The sequence below is a fragment of the Myotis nattereri genome, assembly GCF_964212035.1.
Source record: "Myotis nattereri genome assembly, chromosome: 2".
Lineage (NCBI taxonomy): Eukaryota > Metazoa > Chordata > Mammalia > Chiroptera > Vespertilionidae > Myotis > Myotis nattereri.
This window is the reverse complement of record NC_138076.1, coordinates 43,740,085-43,759,563: the sequence shown is the minus strand read 5'-3', so window position 1 is coordinate 43,759,563 and position 19,479 is coordinate 43,740,085. Positions and strand designations below refer to the sequence as shown.

General features: G+C 44.7%; 1 protein-coding gene across 1 annotated transcript in view; it reads right to left on the bottom strand.

The window, feature by feature from the left end:
• The window catches only part of ABCC4 (ATP binding cassette subfamily C member 4 (PEL blood group)), a gene marked incomplete at its 5' end in the record, with an annotated part of 254,269 nt that overhangs the window by 165,785 nt on the left and 69,005 nt on the right, over positions 1-19,479 (bottom strand). Inside the window, 5 exons of the mRNA XM_081082354.1 lie at positions 1,769-1,870; positions 7,753-8,002; positions 8,621-8,746; positions 10,139-10,302; positions 11,375-11,464. Of these exons, the coding sequence (XP_080938480.1) occupies positions 1,769-1,870; positions 7,753-8,002; positions 8,621-8,746; positions 10,139-10,302; positions 11,375-11,464 (732 nt within the window). The remainder of the gene's footprint in view (positions 1-1,768; positions 1,871-7,752; positions 8,003-8,620; positions 8,747-10,138; positions 10,303-11,374; positions 11,465-19,479) is intronic.

Here is a 19,479-nt window from a genome sequence, read left to right as displayed (position 1 = left end):
TCCCCAATGTCTGAGCCCATCCCCCACCCAGGGCTCTTTCATTTGTTACACTCCCTAACTACCTCCTAGCAGGGGGCATAATCCATTCCCAGGCAATGCCAACACAATAGAACAGGGTGATCTGTACTACAATGCAAGATGCAAAAAAGTCTGAGAACATAACATGTTCAGGTTCTTGAAAGAATAGAATAGCTCATTTCACAATGTAGCATAGTTTGGTACAAAAGAAATTTGGTCATGGATCATAGAAAGGGGGTGTTAGCTACCTCAGTGCATTCAATAGAGTACATCTCTATAATGAGTGTTACTGGTACTTTCTATAAATGCTTAACAATTATCACGGTGAGGAATACACAGCAGGAGGTAAATCTACTGTATTAAGGCAGGGCAGGTTAGGTGAGGCAGCTTGTGTGAGCTTCCATGGGCCAAGAGCAATGATGTGGTTTTATGCATTAGGGATTTATTTTGCTGGAAATGGCAGACACTAAATTAAAAGCAGGTGACCACGAGGCAGGTGGCACAGGCATGAAAACAGAGTCTACAGAGTCTGGACCCCTGGACCACGGAGAAGGGAGAGCCAGCACAGAGGTGGGAAGGAGATGGCAAGGAGGGCCGCTCAGGCACCTGTTTGCTCTGGGCTCCATTTCTATGCTCTGGCTGCCAACTTCCTGAGAACTGCAATCAACTCCAGCTCAGCCCTTGGAGAGCACAGTCCGAGGCCAGGAGGCAGGAGCGAGAGAAGCTGGTACGGCCACCTGCTTCCAGCACCCTTACCACGACAGTCACCTCATCTCTGCAGGGCCAGCACCAGTACCACAGCCCTTCGCATTGTAGTCCCTACGCCTGTGGGCAGCCGGTCTGTGGGTTCTGCTCAAAACTGATGACCCTCTGGTCAATGTCACCTACTCCCTGAGTTCCTATAGCCCTAGCGATGAAATCTGGTTTAGCTTCTTGCCGCTGCTCATCTGAGGGTCACCTCCCCTGCCACCTGTGTAACTAATTCCATGCCTGAGATTCCCTCTCAGGGGGTGTGGGTTCGGTCTTCCTGACTAATCCAGACTGGTACAGAAGGGTGTGCACAGAGGGCTATGGAGCGAGGGAGAGAGCATTTCCGTTGTGGTTAAAGGCGCTGCACTGAGTGCTCAAGTCTGAGAACTTCTTGAGAGTGGTCCCTGGCTTGTTTTTCTTCCCCCATTTGCCTAGATGTCATATATAAACCCGGCATTGGGAAAATCCTTGTGATCCTTCCAGTTCAACCTGTCAGCTTGCCACCCAGTGAAACCCTTAGACTGGGACTCACTGAGCTTACTGTGCCTGTCTGCTGCCTCCTCCCTGCTCTCGCTGCCACCAAAGCAGCCGGCACCATCCAGAAGCTTAGACTAGGGAGCCCCCAGTCTACCCTACAGCAAAGATCCAAATCGTGGCTTCATTCAGCATGTCGTAACATGGTCAGCTAACAATCAAGATAAAAAAGTGGACACTCTAATCCTGTAAATTCAAATATTACAAACTTAGATGTTTTTAAGTTCAAAATGTGGTAATACCTTGAAGGAGAAAAAGAGCAACATGTCAGATGCCTTAGGCTGATTTTATACTTCATCTCCGTTCAATGCAAACCTTGCTCCTGATTTTGAGAGTTTTTATAACATACTTTCAGTAAATGAGCAATCACATCTGATACCATCTGCATAATCCCAAAATTCTCTATTACATCTAAGTCACCAGTTGTCTTTTAGCAGCCACGACCTCGTAATAAAGGATTTGTTACCTTATCCCAAAAAGCAGTAAAATCTTGCACATGCACTATCGTTTTACCGTCTGATGGTAGCTGATAGTCGCACTGTGTTACTTCATCAAGCAACAGAAAGTTCTACAGAAAAGGGAAAAATACAGATTGTTAAAACTGCAGCAACAAAATCACAAACAAAAATAACTGCTTTCCTGGAACTTGAAATATAAAAACTTTACACAGGGTACATGTCATTTTACCAAATGCATTTAAGTGTTAGTTCACATCAGAACATACCCTATAATGTATTGTACAGTTGAACCTTGAACAACTCAAGTTTGAACTGTGAGGGTGCATGGATTTTTCCAGTAAGTACTGTAAAGGTATTTATTTTCTCATCCTTTTCATTAAGGCTGCCGATCAACAACAGGCTATTAGTAGTAAAATTTAAGGGAGTCAAAAGTTACACACAGGTTTTCAACTGTGAAAGGGGGTCGGCACCTCTAACCTCCATGTTGTTCAAGGGTCAATTATATATTTTGGTATAAATTTCATATATCTATATTTTTAGTGCATATAATTATATAATATACTGTAAATTGTATTTGTAGTACAGTATTAAGTATATAGTATTACATATTATTGTTACATATATTAGTATATATAATCCTATATAATGATCCCATAATAAAAGGGTAATATGCAAATCGACGGAATGGCGGAACGACCAGTCACTGTGATGCACACTGACCACCAGGGGGCAGACACTCAGTGCACAAGCTGCCCCCTGATGGTCAGTGCACTCCCACAGGGGGTGCGGTGCTCAGCCACAACAGAGCTGATGGCTGGCGGGCACAGCAGTCCACCTCCGTGGCAGCACTAAGGATGTCTGACTGACGACTTAGGCCTGCTCCCACGAATGTCATGCCCTGGGCCTCTAGTGTAATATAAATGATGTATCAGCAATATATATTAGAATTCATGGCCTCAAGGTTGTCTTGCTAACTTTCTCAACAAGTGTACTAATAACCCTGAAGAGACAATATTGTTATAAACCTGAGCACATTTATAACCTGGGCATTTTTATTTCTTTACTTTTGCATTACTAACAATAAACACAAGAGTTGGTAGGAAATGATTCCATAAATATTTACTGAATCACACCCTGTGCCAAGCACCATTCGATGTGCCAGGAACACAGAGACAAAGGCCATTCCAAGCCTTCAGGGGATCGTGCTGGCGCCGGAGCATGGGCTGGGAGACCAACAGCTGGGACCATGAATGAAAGCCCCAACTCTGCTGCTTAGCTGTTGTGACCTTGAGCTGGGCGGACACTCAAGTGCACTCCGCTTGCTCCTCGTGCGTATCAAATCAATATATCACCACTTGTCATTAACCATCACTTACATCACTGTTTCAAAAGTAAAGCACACTAAATGTCTATCTCTTAAAGAATATTTCATGAGCACCTTTTCACAATCACTCTGTCTTTTCTCCTTAGTAAATGCCCTCTCCTCGGCAGCAGGAATGGCCATGTCTTTCACCCATTGCTACTCTCCATGCTCATTAGGAGCTATTCAATACTGTGTAGCTGAATAAAACAGTCCCGATAACCACTGCAAATCTAACATAATGAGAAAAGCTACACTGGTGAGGAAACTGAATAAACTGAGAACATCACCACCACCACCACCCCGTACCCCCAAAGATATCTCAGAACCTATGGCAGACTGCTGGCTGCCCTCAAAACCTGCTCTCAGGCTTCTGTGGTAACAAAACCCCAATTTCCAGCTGCACGCGGCAGTCTAGAAAAGGCCCTCTGTCCCCAGCCTCCCATGCAGATACGGTAGCCATGGGACTCAACTCAGACCAGTGGAGAGTGACCGACCACGTCCAGCAACCTTTCTCTACCCAAGTCCAGCCTGGGACTTGGAGGCGGCGCCAGCCTGCTCAAGACCCCATGCACGGGAGTAACAAGAAAGAGTCTGGGTCCCTGGCACCAGGAAGGATCCTACCAGCCAGGGACTTGCCATGGAGTGAATTTTGTCCTCCCCAAAATCATCCTATAACTTATTTGAAGTTATAGGATGATTACATAAGTAATTCATTAAGGGGTGGTCATGCTGGAGTATGGTGGGGCCTCAAACCCAGTATGACTGGGATTCCTATAAAAAGAGAAGAGAAATGCAGAGACAAACGCACAGGCAGAAAACAGCCACGTGAGAGAGACTGGAGCGACGTGTTACAAGCCAAGGAGCACCAAGGGTTGGCCGGCAACCACCAGAAGCTGGGAAAGGCAAGGAAGGGTTTCCTCCTATACTTCAGAGCAGGAGTGAGGAACGTCCAGCCCACGGGCCATATAAGGCCAGCAAAATCATTTGGTCTGGCCCTGCCAAGGCATGAGGGGTGAGTTAATTAAATGTTTGAACAAATAGAGCAGGCTGATTTTTAAGTTGATAATTTCGTATGGCCTGCAAATGATGTTATAAATATCCAAATCGCCCTTGGCAGAAAAAAGGTTCCCCACCCCTGCTTTAGATGGCTTGTGACCCTGCTGACACCTTGATTTCAGACTTCGAGCCTCCAGAACTCTGAAAGAATGAATTTTTGCTGTTTTAAGCCACCCACGCTTGTGGTACTTCGCTCCTGCAGCCCTAGGAAATGAACACAGAACCTTACAAGGATTTTTGCCTGAAAGGAAAGGCAAGTCCCCTGTGCGAGCAGCTTTAACATGGGTGTTCCAGAAGCCACAGGCAAACCTAATCCCAACCGGCATAGGAGGCAACAGAAGTCAGCACGTAAATAAGTCACCTGCTATGCTGAAAACTGCGAACACCCTATTCCTGTCTGTCATTCCGAAAAGCTCCCAATGCGATGCCCTACTTCAGAAGAGCCGCTGGCAAACCCTGGAATGGAAGTGTCTCTGTAGGAAAAGGAAAGTGCGTTTCTCTGTATTCCTCTCGAAGACCCAGCAAGCGTGGGGCACGATCTGCTCGTTCAGTCCTTCACTCACCCACCCACCCAGACCTGCTGAGAACCTACTCAAGACACCGCTATTCCTACCTGCCCAAGCCCAGGTCTAGGCAGGGAGGCCGGGTGCACACTGTGGTCCGAGGACACCCCTGCAGGCTTTAGGCCAGGGGTTAGCAAACTTTTTGACTCGAGGGCCACAATGGGTTCTTAAACTGGACCGGAGGGCCGGAACAAAAGCATGGATGGAGTGTTTGTGTGAACTAATATAAATTCAAAGTAAACATCATTACATAAAAGGGTACGGTCTTTTTTTTTCTTAGTTTTATTCATTTCAAACGGGCCGGATCCGGCCCGCGGGCTGTAGTTTGCCCACGGCTGCTTTAGACCCACTGCTTGACTTCTCTCTGCACACCCCCATTCCCTAATCAACCAACTACCAACTCTTATCTATTCTGCCACAATGCCCCACCCTCTCCAATCCTTCATTCCTCTGGAAACAGCATTAATTCCAGGATTTCACTCACTACCAATCGTTGAAAATACTGGCATAACTTCTTTGGCCGTCTCCCTACACTTCCGGATTCCTTCCCCAGCACTCTCCAACACCACTCCCTACTGACCTCCTTAAAACTCCTCTGAGAATGGGCAACATGCTTACAACCTTTTAGGGACCCATCCCCACCTAAGTCCACACTCCCAAAGTGGCCTCAGCCTCGATCCTACCCACCCTTCTGAGTCAATCTCAAATACTAACCCTCCTAGAAAGCAAAATAGAATGCAACCCCACCCCCACTGGCACTGCCCTCCCTACCTCGGAATCCCCACAGGGACTTTAAATCTGGGAAAGGGTAGAGACTATAATATCACACACGTGACAACCACAGTCTCAATGCCACCCAATGCCGAGCCTCACACAGAGGCAGCATATCACAGTATCTGCTGGAGGAATGAACAGACTATATAGTTGGTTCAAGTGAGTCAATCCATCCACCCCTTAACAGCCTTAATGCAGTTAACATGCAACAAGCAAAGGTAATGTGTTATAAATTTCACCTACGCAAAATAAAATCTGATTTTAGCTTAAGTGTATGGCAATCACATAAAATTCAACAGTCAGTGTGTGCACTAGAATAGAAATTTCCTACTTTAAAAAGATAAAGAAAAACTATGTACAAAGTGAGGAAGTAAATCGACTGAGCACCTCCAGAAAGAGGTCTGAGTGGAGAAAGAAGCCACAATCTTCCAGCTTGTCAGGGAGCCAGCAGTGCTGGGTGGATTCTCTAGCACTTGCGCTGATGAAAAAGCTGAAGTTAAACTCCCATTTGAGCCACGAAGTGCATACCCAGAACGGGTCATGCGGCAAAGTATCAGACGCTGGAAACTGAGCCAAAAAGATTGACTTCGGAGTGGGTGGTAGGCAAAGATCTTTTATAATCCTACTAGAGGCCCGACACACAAAATTCCTGCAAGAGTAGGCCTTCCTTCCCCTGGCTGCCAGCACCGGCTTCCCTCTGGCACCCGGGACCTGGGCTTCCCTCCGGCCGCCAGCAGGCACACGGGACCCAGCCTTCCCTCACAGCCCCGGCTTCATCCAGAAGGTCGTCAGGCTGTCCAGTCGAATCAGCATATTATGCTTTTATTATTATAGATTGGACTTATTTTATGCCAGTTTAAAACTTTGATTCCACAGAAACAGGCAACCTTTGGAGGCCTCCAGAGGAAGACTAAATGATTACAACAACACTTAAGGAAACAATCCACATGCCAGAAGATGCTAAGAAGGCAACGTTACAAGACTTAAGAAACCAGGGTTCTGGGCAGAATCCCAGTTCTCCTCCTTACAAACTCTGTGGGGATGGGCACACTATTTCACCTGTAAAGTGGGTACCCTATTGCTCATCTCCTTCAACATTGTTGGGATTAAAGGAGATGGTGTGCAAGGGCTTCAGGAGTGTCTGGGCCACAGGCAGCACATGCAGCAGCAGCACGAACACGGTATGCATGCAAAGCCACCACCTGGGGAAGTTACAGTGCACACTTAAAGAGGAAGCTACGTAAAAGAAACTGTATTGAACTGCATGGACCACCCCTTAACAAAGTTGCTAGAAACCCCTGTCAGGGAAGGAAAAAAGAAACACGGGGGACCAGAACTGACCCTGTAGGACCGATCTGTTTTAGGGTTAATGCTCTTCTTTTGTTTAACAGTATAGAAATTTAATCATAAAAAATCTCAGCTTTTATGGCAAGAACTTCCCCCTACCAGATAGCCCAATGCTATCTGACTTGACTAAAGATCTATTAGTGGGCATCCACTGCTGTGGAGACGCAAGAACAAAATCAAGTGGATTTCTGGTCAAGCCCAGACACTCAGGTTCCTGCCCTGGCACAGAGCCAATGCATCTTCATTTTAGACGTATTCATACATACAAATTCTTCGTCACCCACTGGGTCCTGGGCCTTAACCTGGTGAGGTGAATTAGTTGCCCCCAGCAATGTAGGGACAGCTAGCTAGGAAAAGGCAACAGTGGCTATGGTGGGGGTAAAACCAAATTTGAATGGCAGAGGCTGGGGCAGGAAGAAAAGGCGGAGAAGGGGACAGGGACCACAAGGCGAGGTCCAAAAGGTGGACTGAGAAATCAGAGGCAAAGCAGCGAAGAGGAAAGGATCGATTTTTAAACTAAGTGAGGTGGAAGCCATTCTTCTGGTCCAAGGAGCAGAGGCCTTCCAGCAACTCTCCTGTCCAGCCCAGAGATGAATCCCATGTACCCCAGGACTGTGTGCACAGAGCCAATGCATCTTCATTCTGGTTAGCATGGGAGATAAACTCGGTTCCCCTCTCCTGCAGTTATGACTGGGACATCAAGGGTCCTGTGCTGCTATGCTAACGCTGCCCATAAATCATCAGCGACACTTACGTTATTCTACCTGAGAAAATGGGGAAGAGTATGTACAACATTTTGGAATGACTGCAGATTTGGCACTAAAGTAAAAGGAGGCGTGATTTTACTTAAAACCTGCCGACAACTTTAAAAAGTTACTTGTCAACAAACCTGGACCCTTCTGATGGTGACCAAGGCCTCTGACACCTTCTCGATGGCCGAGGGGAAGAAGAGAGTGACGGTCAACCGCACGGCCCCATAGAGCGTCACCGCCACGAACACGCGGCTGGCTGTGATCGTGTTGCCAAGGAGCACATAGGCAGTGAAGGTCACGAAAACGATGATTTTGCTTGCCACGAAGAATGATGCCAGATTCATTCCTCTCAGGTAGGAACTTCTCAAAATTTTGGAAATTTCCTTCCTAGGTAAGGGTAGGATATGTTTTAAGGGGAAGCGTCGACAGCCAACTCATGAAATGAATTCAAGCGCCTTTTGCAGATGGCCCCTTTCTCAGGAGTGGACATACTTGCCAATAACCATTCTACAGTTCCAACCCCGGGGCCAGCTCCCACCGAGAGCTGCACACTCCATACCCACTGGCTCATCCAACCACATGCAGGATCAGTGTGCACTTTAACACTTTGGGTCAATCAGACTGTGTTTGAACATTCATTCGTGAACACAGATCGTGTTCCAGGCACCTCGCTGATGACCCAGAGATGCAGCCTGTCCATTCCAGGAGCAAAGGAACTCATTGGAAGAGGGAATAAGCAACCAAAAACTTGTGAGACACCAAGATATTAGGCAAAAGTGGCCAGCACAGGCTGGGGGCAGGGTGGGGGGGAGGGGAAAGAGGACAGAGAAGAGGCCTCTAACTGGGACCCGGGGACCCATGAACCAGTGGAGTCGGGGTGAGGCACACGCAGAGAACCTGAGAAGCAGAGCCTGAGCTGGTCGGGGGTCGGAGAAGAATCACAATGGGAGTGCTTTGGGCTTTTGAGAAATATGAAAGATGTGGTGGATATATACAAAAACTTACCTTCTCAAATCGGTAATGAGGTCTGCAAAGGGCTTTTCCCAAGCATACATTTTTATTATTCTTATGCCAGTTATAACTTCATTCATGGTTCTGATCCTGACATCTGTGAACGCTGCAGTCTTACTCCTAAGGGGACAGATGTGAGAGGTGAGCCATGGTGACCACTGCCAACTTCCCCCATCAGCAGAGGGCACTGCAGAGACCAGGGATCCAATGAGTCCCTACAGCTCTTTTGCACCGAGAACAGGGGCAGGTCCTACTCAAAACACAAATGGGGAAAGGCTTCAACTAGGAAGTCAACCATTCACTCCAGTTCAAGAAGTAACTTGGGAGGGCTTGCGATACCTGCTGAGGAAGATGGGAGAAATGAGTCAGCTACAACCTGTCTGCTCAAGGAGGTCATGGTTGGGTTGGGAAGGAAGAAAAGCACCCAATTCTCCCAGCAGGTGTGAGTCAGTGGTTGAGTGTCAACCCATGAGCCAGAAAGTCAAAGTTCAATTGCTGCTCAGGGTACATGCTGGGGTTGTTGGCTCGATTCCCAGTAGGGGGCATGCAGGAGGCAGCCGATCAATGGTTCTCTCTCATCATTGATGTTTCTGCCTCTCTCTCCCACTTCCTTCCTCTCTGAAGTCAATAAAAACAGATTAAAAGAAAAGAAAAGCACCTGAATCTAACAAGAACACAATTGACTATACTGTAATAAATTAGCAATGAAGTGCTGGGGAGCAGAAAAGAGAGGGCTTGTTAATTTACTGGGAAAGGAAAGAGCAAAAAACCTTCATTATTCGGGTAACATTACAACAGTCCTTGAAGGATCCGGAACATTTCTTCATGGCAAAGAAGGGAAAGAAAATTCCAAGTACAGAAAAGTACCAGGTTTCGAGGCACAAAGGAAAGAACTCAAAGTGCTTCAAACAAGGTATCTTCATCCCCCTGGCAACCTTGGCAATGACTCATTTCCAACCCTTGGATCTGCTTCATGGCTAATTCATCACCATTAGGCTCCTCATCACCGGATACTTTTCAATCACATACAGTTAGGACTGTGGGACATTATGAAGACATAATTAAGATCCAGCTCCTTGGGGAGCTTATAACTAATGGAAACCGTGAATTGTTACCAAAACAACACACGCTGCAAATGGCTCAAACACAAGCATAATAAAAGTATATGCAGCTAGAACTGGGCCCATAAGATATCTAAATGTATTACTAGTTAGTAATTTTTAAATAACTTTGATGCATGTAAATTCTACTAAAGTACGCTCTACTTATTGAGGATTGGTCCCCAAAATGATGGTAAGAGGGGCCAGCAAATGCCTTCCCCATTCCTGCTACAAGATTAGCTTTCAGATTAAGGCTGGAGCCCCACTCTCTAAGACTCTCTAAGTCTACAATGCAAAGAAGAGCTTATAGAGGGCATTTGTTTCGTTTTTAAACAAAAGCATTTGGCAAACGGTGCATGTTACCAAATCCATGTTACTTTATTACAATAGTACCTATCCATGTCTCTCTTACCGGAAGGACGAGAACAACTTTCCCACGCAGCTTTGCAAAGGCAGGAGGATAATTAGCACAGCCATCCCGGCGAGACACGATATTCCTATCTCCTTCCAGAGCAGGACAGTCACTGCGATGGCCTGCAGCGGGCCCGCCCACAGAAAGTGCAAGAACACGGTGACCTTCGAAAAAAGAAAAAGCCTTTGTAGGACTATTTAAAAACAAAACCAGTGAAAGATACAGTTCTGAAACAACCTGCTCTGAAGGAACAGCACAGATGAGAACCTACACAGAAGTGATGACGCTGGGCTTTCAACCTGCTACGGCACAAAAAAGCTACCATTCTGGGACAACACAGGCACACCCAGGGACAACCTGACCAGCGGCATTGGAAGGAAGATCTCGGCTTTGTCTTCCCCACAGATGAGCTCAGGGCTTCCCCAAACTCTGACATACAATTCAGCCCCACCTCCTCTAGGCTCTCCGTCACCCAGGAAGAGCCTATAGTAGGGTCCCTGCCACATGCTCCAGTAATTCCTTGTGTACTTATCTACCTGGTAGACTGTGGCTTCTCTGGGGCAAAAAGTCTTAGCCATCCCTAAAACTAAGCAGGAACCCTAGTTCATTTATGATAAATGAGTGGTTAAAAGAGAAGCGATCTAGCACAATACAGCTATGATGTCCTGGATAATGGGATATATTCACCAGGTAAGTGGAAAACGAGTGTGTAGAGGGTTAGAGGAGAGTAGGCTGCTTCTGGCTAGGGACCACCATTTGCCATTACTTACTGAAGGCTTTGTACACAGCAGGCATGTGGACCTAGGGCACTACACAGGACACAGAGGTAAAAACAATCCCTACCCACCAGGAGTTCATCAGCAGCGACCCCAGTGGTCCGCGGACCACCGGTTGGCAACCACTGGTCTAGAGGAGGAAAAAGACTCAGCCAATAACCCTAGCACAATGTGCTAAGAAACCCAGTAAGACTATTGGGTACATTTAACCAAGCTGGACAAGAACACTGCTGTCTGCCTATTTACAACTGAATTATGTGGTAGGCAACATTAGAAAAACAAAACTCTCCTCTATAGGACAGTACATATTATATCTAAGATGCACACCAAAAAAATAAAAATAAAAGTTAAATTATTTATTTATTTATTAAAAGCCTCATGTCCAGAACAGAATCCTAGCCTGTGGTGAACGAGATAGGAAGGTTGGAAAATGAAACAGGACCACTCAGGGGCAGCTTACCTGATCAAACTTATTCACGTCATTAGACAGCAGATTGACGATCTGGCCAATGGTGGTCTTGCCCATGGCCGTGTGATTAAGGCGAAGCGCCTGAAAATAGGAGAAGGAAAGAGAATTATAATCCCACAGTGATACCAAGACACACTTGGAAAGCAGCAAAACGGAAAGCATTTTCGTTGGGTCTTGTCTGGTGTGTCAAGACAAGTAGGATGACCCACCACAGCAGGGCTGTAGGGACCAGGGTTTAGCCTTTTACTCCTCCATTTTGTGGCAGCCACAGCCCACAAGGACAGCAAAGGCAGGAGTAGGAGGTAGAGTTCCCCTGCCCCCACTTTTGTTTTTTTATAAATGTGGACATGTCCAAAGTCCAAAAAACAATGAGTTTATGCTTAGTAGCCAACTAAAGCAATTTTCTGCCAGCCCAGCTGGCCTGGCTCAATGGTTGAGTGTAAACCTATGAACCAGGAGGTCAAGGTTTGATTCCTGGTCACATGCCTCGGTTGCAGGCTCCATCCCCAGCGTGGGGGCGTGCAGGAGGCAGCCGATCAATAATTCTCATCATTGATGTTTCTCTCTCTCCCTCTTCTTCCTCTTTATTGAAATCAATAAAAATGTTTTATGTTGCTTTTAAAGTAATTTGCAGCCAAATCAGATGAGGGTAGACGCAACGTGCAGAAAAAATTTAGAGGACTTGGAATATAAATCTGGAGTCAGTCTTTAATTCTGAGTGTGACACCCTTTAAACACTTCAGGTCTTGGTTTCCTTATTCTGTGAATGGAAATAGCTCCTCAACCCGCCTAAATCACAGGTTTCCAAAGAGTGAAATGACAAATATTTCTCGTCTAGAATGTGTAGGACACCAATGGGACAAGATATGTACAAGCACCTGAAATTCAAGTGTGAGCTGGCCAGGAAGAACAAGAGCACAGGGAAACAAGGAAGGTTTCAACTGAGTGACACTGGATGGGAGGAGGGAAGTGGACCTTGGACGATGAAGAGAAAACAGTTATGTGGAGAGAAGAGAAGGGCATTGTGGGTGAAAGGAACAGCATGCGTAGAAGTCAGGGAAAGGAAATGTGAAGACTGCTGAGTAAAGAACACCCAAAATCTGGCTTGAAAGGTGGGTTGGGAAACTGCTAGAGTTGGAAAGGCAAGATGAAACAGTGAAACTTACATTAGAGCGAGAAACTCAACTTTAGGAAGATTAAAATATGGAAGTGATTGGCCAGGAGATATTTATGAGAAGTGAAAATTCTCCAGGCAAGAGGTAATGAGACAATGCACTAGGATTGTGTGAATGGAAAGAAAGGACCAGACATAATGAGAACAAGTAGAAAAGTAAAAATGCTATGCAAATACAAGTGAATCAGTCACAAAATATGAAGAAAAGAAGAAGGGAGGGAGAAATAGAACTTATTTACTGAAAGCTACCTTCAAACTATTTTTAAAGCCAATTTTACATATAAATGCATGTTCACCTCTCATGCAAAAAAAATACATTACGTATTTTAAAAGAGTAGATCATAGGTTCGATTCCCGGTCAGTGCACAAGCCCAGGCTGTGGGCTTGATCCCCAGTAGGGGACATGCAAGAAGCAGCCAACCAATTATTCTCTCTCATCATTGATGTTTCTATCTCTCTCACCCTCGTCCTTCCTCTCTGAGATATAGATAGATGATAGATAGATAGATAGATAATTTGTTCTTATTAATCCTCACCCAAGGATATTTTCCCATTGATTGTTAGTGAAAGTGGAAGAGAGAGGGAAAGACAGAGATGTGAGAGAAACACATCGTTTGGTTGCTTCCTGAACAAGCCCTGACCTGGGCCTGGGCCAGGGAGGAGCATATAACCAGTGTACTTGCCCTTGACCTAAATCAAACCCAGGACCCTTTGGTCCACAGGCCTACGCTCTATCCACTGAGCCAAACTGGCTAGGGCAATAAAAATGTATTTAAAAGAAACAGTAGTGTGTCATTAATATTACTGAGGAAGATATAGCTAATAGCCACCAGGCTTCTGCTTTCTTTCGGCCATGAAAGAATAACTACTACTGGACTTGCCCTCCATTATAAAACTACAAAACTGGACAAAATACATGAAGCTGCTGTTTTCAGACACTGAACCACAGGCAGCACAGGATGGCGAGCCTTGAGAGGAGGGAAATACAAGAGCTGAGCCCTGGGACCAGCCTGGCTTTCTGCCCTGGGGGAAATGTTCTGCCGAAGTAGAGCTGCAGTTTCACTGAGCTGTCGAGGAGGAGGTGGTGACTGTTCCGACTGGCAGAATTATCTGGAATTTGCAGGCCAGGGTAGCAGATGGTAGGCCCCAAACATTTTTGTGGGGAATTTCCGAAGCTACTTCTCCAGGGCCTCACCACTGTCCATGCCCAGGGCAAGACCTCATGAGGCCTAGAGAGCAGCAGCTGTGGGGCCGAGCACTGATAGGAGACACCAGAGGTCATGCAGTGCCAGCAGACTCTGGAGGTTCTGCCCAACCAGAATAAAGAGGTCTTCATAAGCACCTCAGACACTCTGCTTGGACACCAAGAAAGCCATGCCTTGGTAATAAAGATCACCTTCTGCCAACGGCCATTTGGATATTTATAACATCGTTCGCAGGCCATACAAAATTATCAACTTAAAAATTAGCCTGCTCTATTTGGTCAAACATTTAATTAACTCCCCCTAATGCCTTGGCAGGGCCAGACCAAGTGATTTTGCAGGCCTCATATTCCCCACCCTTGCCCTAGACCAGGGGTGGGCAAACTTTTTGACTCGAGGGCCACAATGGGTTCTTAAACTGGACCGGAGGGCCGGAACAAAAGCATGGATGGAGTGTTTGTGTGAACTAATATAAATTCAAAGTAAACATCATTACATAAAAGGGTACGGTCTTTTTTTTTTAGTTTTATTCATTTCAAACGGGCCGTAGTTTGCCCACGGCTGCCCTAGACTAAGAGCTATGTGTCACTAAATTCAAAGTGGAAATGTCTATCGAACAGGACCAATTCTGCCAGAAATTCCCTCTCAGAACAAATATCAGTACCCTTTAATAGAAACTCCCTATAATGTATCCCTCTTAACATCCAACACAGTAAAACAATTATTAGACATGGAAAGAAAATGTGACCCATAATCAAGAGGAAAAAATGGCCTAACCGGTTTGGCTCAGTGGATAGAGCATCGGCCTGTGGACTGAAAGGTCCCAGGTTCGATTCTGGTCAAGGGCATGTACCTGGGTTGTGGGCACATCCCCAGTAGGGGGTGTGCAGGAGGCAGCTGATCGATGTTTCTCTCTCATCGATGTTTCTAACTCTGTATCCCTTTCCCTTCCTCTCTGTAAAAAATCAATAAAATATATTTTTTTTAAAAAAAAGAGAAAAAAATACAGGCAATAGAAGTAGACCCTGAGATGATCCAGGAAACCTATATAATAAAAGGCTAATATGCAAATTAACCAATCAGTGGAACGACCGGTCTCTATGATGTGCACTGACCACCAGGGGGCAACGCTCAATGCAGGAGCTGCCTCCTGATAGTCTGTGAGCTCCCACAGGGGGAGCACCACTCAGCCAGAAGCCAGGCTCATGGCTGGCGAGCGCAGCTGCAGTGGCAGGAGCCTCTCCCACCTCAGCAGCAGCATTAAGGATGTCTGACTGCCAGCTTAAGCATCCCCCAAGGGCTCCTCGACTGCGAGAGGGCGCAGGCTGGGCTGAGGGACGCCCCCCTGAGTGCATGAATTTCATGCACCGGGCCTCTAGTTAGTAGATAAGAATTATAAAACAACTATAGTAAGTCCTCACTTAATGTCATCCATAGGTTCTGTGACTATGAAAAGCACCATGTAATTAAAACAATTTTACCATTGACATAAGTAAACCAGACATAAATTCCTATGTTATAAAGAAACGACACTGAATGAAACAACCTTATTTGAGTAACTGTTTACTATATTGTAAATATGCTCAAGGAGTTAAAGGAAAATATGGTTATAACAAATAAATAGATGAGTAATCCAGAAAAGACATGAACACTATCAAAAAGAACCAAATGTAAATCTCGAATCAAAGATACAATATGGGAAATTCACTAGATAACTTTAATTGCAGAAAATATCTGTTGTTCTGTTCCAATTTATTAACCCTTTTTCGATAGCTGACAATCTGAAGAACAAAGAGGGGGGAAAAAGAGAGAGAGAGAGAGAGAGAGAGGAAGATTGAAGAAATAAAGCCTGAGAGTTCAGCAGGACCATATCAAGTAATGAGGCACATGTGTAACTGGAAATCTGGAAGAAGACAACATACACACACATATAGAAATTTACATACCTAGGGATCTTAGCAAACCCCAAAAGGGATCAAAACAAAGAGACCTGTGTCTAGGCACATCATAATCAAATGGTTAAAAACCAAAAAGTAAAAAAAAAGTCTTGAAATCAGCACAAGAAAAGTGAGACGGTACCTGGCAGGTGTGGCTCAGTGGCTGAGCATGGACCTATGAACAGGAAGAAATCTAGTGTATCAAAAACCTTGAAATGTATGTACTCTAAGATATTAAGGATGTCTGAATAGTTTTAGCTTTAATCATGTTCATTGCAGTGCTGTTTGTTAATATGTAAAAACTGGAAAATAATCTAAATAATGAAACTGATAAAAATGTGAAAGCAATCTAAATATCTAATTATTGGCTATACTAGAATTTCTGTGGCCATTTTGAACAAAGCTATGAGCTGTGGAATGCAAACTCCATTGAAACAGGGTTCCATTTGTTGGTTCCTCCTGTGAGTGGGTATGAAAATAGATCTGGAGTTGGGAAACTGTATAATCCAGGTCACATGTTCATTTTGTACAATTTTTAAAAAAGTAAGTGCAAACAATAATTGTGGCTCATATGAAAAATAAACTGTTTCTCCTTCTTCAATTATTTAATCAGTAGAAGTGATACACAAAACCCAATGTGAACACATAAATAACACCACCAAAGGAATGTGCAAAAAGTATGTTCTCTCCATAGAAGGCAGTTTTCCAGACTGGTGAGGTATATTGTCCCTTTAAGAATCCAATCTTCATTCAATAAGAATCCTCCCAAACCCTTCCCTCATGGTCCTTTAAAACAAAAGACACAAACTGTGGTTCATCATTTTCATGATGCAGGTTCCTCATCACCTACATGACTGACCCAACGTCAAGGACCCTTAGTGTGTGTAGACGCTCCCCCCACAGGGTGCCCCAATGCATGCTTTTGGATATTGCACATGTTAAATATCCATTTTGTCCCTTGCAGTCAGGCTATCCCTTCGAAAGGCTATCTCACCATGACCCGCCACTACCCTTTCTTCAGCCCATCTCACCATCGTTACATACCACTGCTTCTGAACTAGGATATGCTTCGTGATATTCTGAGGAAAGTCAGAATAACTAGACTCTGAGTAAGAGCCTAAAGGATTTTCAGAACAAAATGCAAGCATTTGTGTCCCCTATTTTGCATGTTTGGCTTACTTCCTGATTCCTGGCCCTACCCGGCCCTACCCCAGAGCTGTCTGTCAAACAAGGTGGTTTCCAGGTACACTGGGCAATACTGTAACAAGCAACCATAATGAGGATGTTTTGCTCACGTGAAGCAGAAAATCACCTGTATTTTTCCAATATTGTTGCCCAGAGTTGCCTGGTAAGGCTGCCGCACCTACTTTCATGACTGCGTCACCGAAAGCCATTCATCTGTTTTTGAGGGGAGGGCCCAAGGACTGACTAATATCCTCCGTCCCTAAGAACATAATGGGTGGTAACTCCATAATATTAATCAGTCCCCCTCTACAGTTCTACAGAAAAGAGATTCAAAGAAATTTTTTAAAAAAAACCAGAGTCCATACAAAATCAACCACCTGCTGCTCTCTATGACCTGACAGCTCCACTGCCCTTTTTAACTTTCTTGCCTGACTTTCCACTGTACAGAAAGCTCTCTGCAAGCTGTGACAGGCTTGGCATTTACCTCCTGGGAGTGCCATTAGCCTTCTTTTCACTCCACTGGCCACCTTTTAGCCTTATACCACTAGGACCTATTGAGGTCAAGAGGCCAGAAAGATGCATACAGAGTTGACTAGTGAGCATCCAAGCCTGAGAGGATAATGTGGACCCCAAGAACCACTGGGGTGGGGGAGTTGGGGGAACTATGATACTTGCTTTGAAGTCAGATTCAGGACCTGGATTCCCCAGGGGGAATTTCTCCACATTCTCTGACCTCATCACACCCCAAAGCCATGAGTGCCTGAGGCTGGCTCCCCCATGCCCTGCGAACCGCCCCACAGCCCCTGAAGGATGAAGCAGAGCCTGACCAGGGCCCCCTTCTAGAGACTGCTACACAGAGTATTTAGCAGTTTCCTGGTGACCACGCTACATGTACAACACTACTCTCCACTGGAGGGGGCCTCACGTGTCCCAGATCCTTGGGAACATTTCAGAAAATCTAATGAATGAACTGAAAACAGGTGCCTTGATGAGAGAAGAGATAGTCAATATATGTTCTTTCAGAAAAATGACTACAATTTAATGAGTATAGTCTGCCAATACCTATGCAAAGAATATGTAAGGCAATTTGACAGTAGTATATTCAAAATGATTCACATCCCCAGATAATGAAAGACCCCTCACACCCAGACCCATCACCAATCTGACTGGTTTACCAAAGACGGGAAGAGAGAAAAATGAGCAACACAGGACAGTAAAAATGTGAGCATGAAAGGCCTGTGAGAAGGAGAGAAAAGAAATGAAGCATGCCACCAACAGAAGGGTAAGAAAAACAAACTTCTATCAACTTTAAAAGTATACAGATTTGATCATGTATTTGTTTTCTGTTTCTAAATAAAACATTATAAAAAACAAAAAGTGCTTACAATCTGTCATCAAAAATATGGCTTGCTTAGTTATAAAAATTTGTATGTGAGGCCATACGCTGGTCTAGTATAGCAACTGTGCTTAAACCTATTTTGTCTATCAGGAAGTTTCTAATTATTTTGCTAATGATATGTTTCCCTTCACACCAGGAGTACAAAAGGGAACCAATATGCCCTCTACAAACTCACTCACTGCACATTTTACTGAGAATTAGTCAAAATAAGGTATTTTACAAATATAATTTTCCTCATTCCTAAGGTCTTATATGTATTCAAATACTAAACATGATGGGGTTGGGAATGCAGCAAACCTAAAGTAATGCGTTGCATTATTCATTGCCTTTTAAACATCATCTCTGAAGATTTCAGAAAATAAAGATATCTGTGCAGAAGAAAAAAAAATGACCAAGGTAAGGGGATGCTATCTGAATAATGATTTATTTACAGCATATATTTTTAGAACCAACCTTACCAAAAGCAGCAATGTCTTCGTGTCTACCATCAGTATGTATAAAGAAATTAGGAGAAAAGTACACAAAACAATGAGGAAAACTCCTCCTATAAAGTGATCGGTCACATTCTTTACCAGATCCCAGTCGTCTAAATCGCACATTCTCCTACTCAACGGAGTGAAGCAGACCCAAAAGCAGCTAGTTCCAAACAGCCGTTAAGAACAAAGAAACTGTCGACCAATGGGTCCCAGAGAGAGTAGATGAGGACTTGAAAACATAACCAAGACAGAGCAGCTGACTCAGAGCAGGGAGCCAGAGAGGGTCGAGTCCTCTTCAAAATGCCTTCCTTTTTCTCCTTTACTAACTAAAAGTTCATCACCACAGTTGGGGGATAGGGTGAAAGATGACTTCTTCAATGGTCTACACCTATTCAAAAAATTAAATTAACCTTGAGGTCATTAAGCTGAGTGAAATGCGCCAGTCACCCAAAGACAAATTCTGTGTGATTCCACTTATATGTGGTACCTAGAATAGGCAAATTCAGAGACAGGAAGTAGAATGGAGGATGGCAGGGGGAATGGGAAACTATAGTTTAATGGACACAGTTTCAGTTTTGGAGAGAGTTCTGAAGATGGATGGTGGTGATGGTTACACAATGATGAGAATGCACGTAATGCCACTAAAATGTACATCAAAAATGGAAAATGTGGTCAATAATATGCCATGTGTATTTTACCACAATTAAAAATTTCAAATGTGTT